We start from the raw sequence: 8,465 nt of genomic DNA on the forward strand, positions 1-8,465 counted from the left end.
CTATTTTTTGACCTGATTACCGCGGCAGTAAGATTTGACAAATGGTATTAACATTGGGGAGGCATAGCCTCCCCATAGCCTCCCCAAAAATAACGACGATTCTCAAGGAAAATATTGTGCGAATTCTAAGGCACAAGATACTTAGCTTTTTCCATAATAGTTAGTATCTATGTTAGCTAAGATTATAACCTATGAATGCCGTTACTTTTACGATTGTCTACCGTTCACGTTACTTTATCAAACTATTCATGCTATTGCATGTCCTCTTTAATACCACGACGTAAGTTCCTGGTATAATGACTGCTAAAATAAACCTTGGTAATACATTATTTTCCTATCCCTTTGTTTACAGCTGTGAACTAACTAAGAATCATAAATATTACAACAAAGACGACAAGACTCTGTATCATAAAATATCACAACCTAGACAGCAAAAGTCAGTGCCATAAAATATTACAGCAAAAAAGACACCACTCTGCACTATAATAAAGTATTTCAGCCGAGACGACAAAACTCATGACCATAAAGTATCACAGCCAAAACGACAGAACCCAGTGACATAAAATATTACAGCTAAAACGAGAAGACTCAGTGACATAAAGTATTACAGCCAAAACGACAGGACTCAGTGCCATAAAGTATTACAGCCAAAACGACAAAACTCAGTACTATAAGTATTGCAGTCAAAACGTGAAGACTCTGTACCATTAAGTATTACAGCCAAACATTAAAACTATGTATCATGAAGTATAACAGCCGAAACGATTAGATACGGTGCCATAAAATATCACAACCAAAACAACACGTGTCCGTAAGACTCAGTACAGCCAAGCCGACACTACCTTACTCTAAATCATATAATTATAATATCCTGTCGTCTAGTCTGGTTCCACCAGGTTTGACTTTCAGAGTATATGCGTTTAAAATTTAAAAATAATGCAGTTTAAAAATAATAACAGACGATATTTTTCTAGCATACCATTCATGTAGACTGTTAGAGCTTGTGGCCCACCACATCTCTCCTCGCTGTTCCCGGGACATTCATGAATACAATTATCTTCAGTTCTCTTGAACTCTCCATTGAATGTGTCGAAGCAAAAACATTTCTTGTTCTGTAATGTAAGAAGGTAAAGCGAACTTTCTCATTTACATCAAGAACTGTTTTGATGTAAGCGTAACTTTGCTAAGAACTAAAAGTTCAACATTTTTTGTAAAACATTTGATATTACTACGTACTTAAAATCTATAACTGTTTAATTTTTCAAGATCGGGCTACATTTTTTAGATATGTAATTTCTTTATTCTAGAGACCTCTGTGTTCGAGAGGCTCATGTCGTTAACAACGAATCAGTGGCCCCTCTTTCTGTCTGTTCCAATTTAGTCAGGATCTATGTGAGGAGGTTTTCCGGCAAGCTTACTAATGTTACTGAAGGTCAGTGATTGTAATTAGGTGCCCACTTGTCCTCAAAATAATTGCCTGGGTGAGCACTCGAAGTCTTCCGCCGTCTGTATAGCTAACATATGATAACATACAATGTTAGAATTGTGTACATGTAAATACGACAGAATTAATTGTACACATAGTACCTGAAGACCAAAATAATTCGTTGTATTGCAATGGTTCAAACACTTCTTCAGTTGGTTTCTCTTTAACTCTATATAGTCATAGGACCCGTTGTAACTATAGCAACCTTGTAAAATATAAATACACGAAAATTAGGTCAAAATCGAATGAAATTATGTGTTAAACTTTATATTAAGTTACAAGCAGCCGTGGTACACACCTACGTCCGACAATAAACATTGTAATGCTTGAATAAAACTGTGGACCGTTAGGTTAAAATGTTTTTGTTTTTTTCCGCTATATTTTTTAAACATATTTTTAGAAAAATATCTGGATTTAGCAAAGCAGATTTGAAATACCGATGTCGTAAATATTGTTCAGCATTCGTTCAGCAGTGCCATTGTTACAGGCTCAATATATGCGGTGCGGGGGATAAAAATGTGCAACCTGACTAGGACACGAACCCTGGAGAACCTCAAAATACTGTTCCGCGGCTCTACCGACTGAGCTACCCGTGCACTTATACATCTTCTTCCCTAAATAGTGCACAGTTTTGAACCGTGACATACTCCCCAGCTGTATTGAAATTCGTCCTCGAATTTCTCAGGGTTACAGAGCAATGCTTATTAAACTCTGAGCTATATCCAGTGACGGCCAAATGTCACAGGGTGAGAAAAAAGTGCAGCCCTACAAGAGACTCGAACCCGTGACCCTAGGAATATCGTTCCTCAGCTCTACCGACTGAGCTATCCGGTCGCTTACACATATACTCCCCTAAATAGTGAAAAGTTGTGAACCGTGATAGTTTAAACTTCAAATAGCTTCTAAATCAAACATTTCATTTTCTTAGTTCTTATAGTCTGATTTTATTGACCTGTCAATTATGAATACATTATAGCACTCATTTAAATATTCGAACCCACTTCGGTTTATTCCGTTTATTTCACGAGAATAAATATGGAGTATATCACTTACGTTTGGAAAACTCTCACTAGATTAATGTAGGTTCTTGTAACATCCGCAATAGCACAGTCAGTTAAGTGATTACCTAATGCATGAGGGGTCCAAGGTTCGACCCCCCTTTTTGACATTCTTTTTAGACTTATTCTTTCTTTATTTTTAAGTATATTTTAATGAAAATGGTCAAGCGCTTGAAATTTGTCTACACGGATATGAACCAACTAAGAAACACTGAATTGTCACATTTTATATTGTATAATTACATTTATTGATTTTAATCGGAATGAATTTTCAGTATTAATTCTTAAACATTGTTATATACAAATGTATAGTATTTACAAAAAGGTGCAAAACATATAAAAAACGCAACAACCATAACTTAAAAAACATGTTGAAAATAGTTATGAATAAAAAAAAATAAAGGACATACTCTGTCTCGATCCTACTACACGTTAAACATTCAGATAAAATATACCAGTGATTTACCCTATTGCACTATAACGGTCAGTGTAACTAATTCATAAAAACAAGATGAATTTAATCACATCTTACTACGCACATCTCACGGAATTTACCGAATATTAATATATTCTGTGCATTGACCGTGTAATCAGTATGGAATTGACAGGTTAATAAAATCAAACAATACCACAAATCATGAATACCAAACACATGCTTATTTCAAATACCTATCAGCCACGCCCACGGTGAATAATATCTTCCCTCCCACACTGTTTCAATGGCTGATGTTAAACGTAAAATATCTGCACTCGTATACGTTGTCACTAATGTGCCTCCGTCTTGTGAACATGTTGACTGTGCCTCCCACCACGACTTCTTTTCCTCGTGGAACACGAGAATCCCGTGCACTGAAACATCAATAACTTACTAAAATCTTTTATACTTTCCTTATTTCTGTACAATATCGAGTGTTGGATATTTTCAATGAATATTTTAATATTATTATGCTAAAGTAGTTGAATATTTTCATACAATCTTCAGTTTTTTTATAGTTTTTTTTTTATTTTAGTAATTGAAAAACATTAAAAAAAATTTATGTTGAAAGAAATTGTTAAATATTTTTTACGTGTTAATAACTTATTTTAATAAAACTATTTTTATAATTTTCTTTTTGATTTTTTATTTTTTTTGATAGTTGTTTAAGAGGCTAAGCTATTTCACTGACATAACTTACCAATAGTGAACAAAAATGCAAGAAAAACAACGTCTCTTCTTCTAAATGTCTGAAAATAAAATCCAAACTTTCAAACAAGTAATTATATTTTACAAAATATGTTACTGATGTTTGATTATATGATTGCCTGTCTAGACGAAATTAAAAGAATATGAGCTGTTTACCATAGATGGAACAACTGAAGATACTTTCTTTTTCAGGAACATTTACACGTGTAAAAAAGGGATCATTATACCATATATAGTTAAACGTGTACCATTACATCTTGTAGAATCTCTGCGAGCAAATGAAGATGGGTTTCTTTTGCTTTAATTAAATTCAATTCTATACATTTTAATATTACCTATTTTTCTAACTCGGTAGTTCGGCAGGAACATAACTAGTATATGCAAACAAACTTCAATTTTTCATTTTGATATTCCAAAAATTGTTAATGGACCAAAAAATGTAGCCGGACAAGCCCATTTAAGTGATTAAGCAAATAAATAGTGGATCGGATGTTGAATTTTATCATGTAAATACATCAAAGTTATGTCAGTAATTTGGTGTTTTACGTTTTTGTCAAAGGGGATAGCGGCGGTGTTAAATAATTGTACATTAAACTAAATATTATAATTTCATTTTCCAATGGCTTTTACGTGAAAGATATTAAATTAATTGTTAAAAAAATTAAAGAATAGAAAAGATTTTCCAATATATGAATATATGATATTTTGGATAGTTTTCCTATTTCATTTGACTTGAAATTATCGATGAACTAGAATAAAATTCGATAATGCTCATCAAAGAGAGCGTGGGGGGGGGGGGGTGGAGAGAGAAGTTACAGTTATGTTACATGTTAATTAATCAACACCCTGGGTACCCGACGGTGATGTTCTCAGGCACGGTTACATGCAAAAACGGACCGCGCTTTCAGAATCTTATCGGTTTATATATTCGGGAAAAAAAACAGAAGAAAAGAAATCGATCATGACTAAGTAGTCATTGTAACAAAAGTATTTAACATCATTAGATATCTGAGTGACGACAACACAACGGATGAGCTTTGTGTAAATAAATTAGATACTTCCTTCTTCCTCATTTCAAGGTATTTCAACTCAAATATTCGGCCAGTTTCGTCCATTTTCGTACTCCCTTAAAAGTGGTTGACAAGATTTAAATATAACTCTGGGTCAAATCAACGGTTACCTGATATTCATAAGACACGGAAAGATGCAAACTAGTGTTTTTTCATAAACTGGCCAACTGAATGACTAATTAAATGCCCCCAATACGTATACTCATTGCAAGCGTTCTCGCACAATTTAATGTAAATTTATTTTCTGTTGTTATTATGTTTTAATTAATACTTAATACCATCCTTATTGAAATCCGTGGATAAGCAACTTTGGTCACGTGACCACAAAAGTCAACGCACACGGCCAAAATAGCTCGGCTGAGGTAAGTTTTTTAGTGATTATTTTTCTATCGAGCCAATTCAAATTATGCTACATAGCCTACCGACCGCGGCAGATCCGCTGCTTTCTAAAAATGTATTTTGTTTCGTCCAACGTTTTGTATTTTATGAGATCATTCAAACAATGTTTACAATTTGTCGATGACAACGTACACACTATTGTGTAAAAGTGTTGATGAAAACTTAATAAACGATACGCATGTCAGTTCTAAGTTAAATTTCAGGTCTTAAAATATATAAGAGAATGTTTTAATGAAAAAAGAACTGGTTTCCTGCTGTCTTTTTTTGTATTTATTTAAAAATTGACCAACTTACAGAAATGTCAACGTACACATACTGTCTAGAAAGTGTCAACGTACACACTTCCAATTTAGTTTGATAGTGGTCTGAACATGAGGCTGCAACTTCGAAATAGGTGGCTTTTTCCAAAAAATTAAGATTGCCCTCTCAAACTGTATATAATTACTATTTTTTTTACAAAGGAAATAGTTTAGAGTGCATTCATTTCGTCGCAAATAAGCTTAAACAACCTTTAACTTTTTATGTTATTTATTTGAACTTATGTTTTTTAGAAGACAAATTTCCAGTTACTCAGACTGCTTAATGATTAGCTGAAACAGCCGTTTTTATATTTTATACTGTATTAATTAATATAGATCGTATTACAATATAGATCGTATATACAGTCATCTTAATAACGTAAACAGCCAGGATAAGGGTCTCTTGCTCAAACAACTAGTGCCTTCCGTAGCAGCAAAAGGGTCCAAGGTTGACGATGACGCCGAGTTACAATTTTATATTATCGGTTTTTCTTGATCCCTATGACTACATCACTAATGTTCTATTAACTTTCTATTTTCAAGAATATATCTACTTGTACTTGTTATGTAAAAAATATCTTATAAACAATTCACCATTTTATAGATTGTTTAAGGCAACCAATTACCCTTTGTTAAATGGTTAGTTACTAGTACCAAGTTTCTAGTAAAATGCTTTTACTGCTCAAGAAACAAGTTACTAGTAATAAATTTACCGGAAAATGGTTTCTTGTAATAAATTTACCTATCTTATTTTGTACGCAATGTATGAGCTATAGATATGAATCAATGACATTGTTTAAACATTTAAAAAGTTGTATCAAGTACCACAGTCATATGACCCACTAGTCATCATAGAAATGCCACAATATATATTGAAATGATTGTTACAATGCAAAAATTTTATCAACATTTTGCTCAAATAAAATGGTTTGCTTGAATTTAAAATTTTGATTGCAATGCAAATTATTAAAATGTATGGCACTTGAGCATTTTTTGTTGAATACATATCACAGACTTGTAAATTAGCAGACTTGGTTGGCAAAATTTGCAGTGAAACAACAAGGGCAAAGAAAACTGTGAATGCAAAAATACATATCACGTCTATTAAGCTAGCCCATGTATTAAATAACAATGTCTATGACATGTGGCAATTACATAAACTAGTGCAAGGAGATATATTATTGAAAATATAATGTTAATAGAACGTTCGTGATGTAATCATAGGGTTAAAGTGACGTAACTGCTGAAATACCGGTAATACCTATATAATAGTCACTCGGCGTCATTGTCAACCATTAGCAACATTTGTTGCTACAGAAGGCACTAGGTTGGTTGAGCAAGAGACGCTTATCCTGACTGTTTACGTTATTAAATTACTGTAAAATGATCTAAATTAATACAGTATAAAATATACAAACGGCTGTGTTTCAGCAAATCATTAAGCAGCCTGAGTAACTGGATTTTATTTCTTCTAAAAGAAAACCACCACAAAAGAACAAACAAAATAACATTAAAAAAGTTAAAGATTGTTTAAGCTTATTTGTGATGATATGAATGTACTTGCAACTTTTTCCTTTGTATAAACCTGTACTAATATACAGTTTGAGGGGCAATCTAAATAGAAAGCCGACAATATAGAAAGCCATCTAGCTTTTTGCGAAGTAGCAGCCTCATGTTCAAACCGCTATCAAACTAAATTGTGAGTGTGTACGTTGACATTTTCTAGACAGTATGTGTACGTTGACATTTCTGTAAGTTGGTCAATTTTTAAATAAATACAAAAAAATGACAGCAGGAAACCAGTTCTTTTTTCATTAAAACATTCTCTTATATATTTTGAGACCTGAAATTAAACTTAGAACTGACATGCGTATCGTTTATTAAGTTTTCATCAACACTTTTATACAATAGTGTGTACGTTGCCATCGACAATTTGCAAATATTGTTTGAATGTTCTCATAAAATACAAAACGTTAGACGAAACTAAATACATTTTTAGAAAGCATCGGAACTGCCGCGGACGGTAGGCTAAGTAGCATAATTTAAATCGGCTGGACAGAAAAATAATCACTAAAAAACTTACCTCAGCCGAGCTATTTTGGCCGTGTACGTTGACTTTTGTGGTCACATGACCAAAGTTGCTTACCCACGGTGATTTTACAACAGAATGAAAAATTTAACACTGATTGATTTAGCCCCCCCCCCCCACACACACAACGCACCCCCACCCCCGCATAAAAAATTTTCACCAAAGCGGCTTCATTGTCAAAGTATGGGTGCAAGTCTGTATATGACCATAGCTAATTATGCTAAAAATTTTATTCATTAATGATTGACAGAATAAAATCTGAATATAATGATGATGATTTAAAAGTAAAAAGAATTGATTCATTACAAAAATTGTAAGTACAGAAAAAATATCTTACCTTTTTTACAGACATCGTGAAACTTTAATGCAGTTTTCTGTGTGTCCGATAAACTGTTTACAGTTCACAATAAGATGAGAAAATTACAGCTACGTGAATGTTTGTTGTTCCTGTATATATATAAACACTTATATACAAATGATTTCCTTCTTTAATGTCAATGGTTAATTTATAGGCGTCTGTTTTGCCATACAAGTGGTCAAATGTCCACGATAACTAATCTAAGTAAGTGACAACTTCCAAAATAAGTTACTTTATCAGAGGGTATATATTTCAACGACTTCTTAATGTAAAAGAGGAAGGAAGAAAAATCATCACCACCATCGACAACAACAACAAGAACAACAACAACAACAGCAGCAACATCAACAATAATAATAATTTAATGAATGGAAAAATGCTTGATCACAATGTTAAAAGTTAATCTATCACTCCTCGTGATTTGTCACTATAGACAAAGAAGAAAAAACCGGTGTTAAACTGCCAATAAACACTGGTTATGGACAAAGCCGTTTAAAGCAACAATAAAAAGCATTTTGATGTA

At 33.1% G+C, this 8,465-nt stretch overlaps 1 protein-coding gene across 1 annotated transcript; it reads right to left on the minus strand.

Annotated features, from left to right (window-relative positions):
- Window positions 1–979: 979 nt before the first annotated feature.
- On the minus strand, window positions 980–8,245 carry LOC132747841 (uncharacterized; the record flags this gene model as incomplete). Its single annotated transcript, XM_060737368.1, is given in 5 exon segments — window positions 980–1,112; window positions 1,588–1,691; window positions 3,214–3,393; window positions 3,720–3,768; window positions 7,922–8,245. Coding segments are annotated over 5 exon segments (481 nt in total), but the record flags the coding sequence as incomplete, so codon positions are not given.
- Between the last annotated feature and the right edge of the window lie 220 nt (window positions 8,246–8,465).

Source organism: Ruditapes philippinarum, unplaced genomic scaffold (assembly GCF_026571515.1).
Source record: "Ruditapes philippinarum isolate M1 unplaced genomic scaffold, ASM2657151v2 ctg8839_1_1_1_1, whole genome shotgun sequence".
Taxonomy (NCBI): domain Eukaryota; kingdom Metazoa; phylum Mollusca; class Bivalvia; order Venerida; family Veneridae; genus Ruditapes; species Ruditapes philippinarum.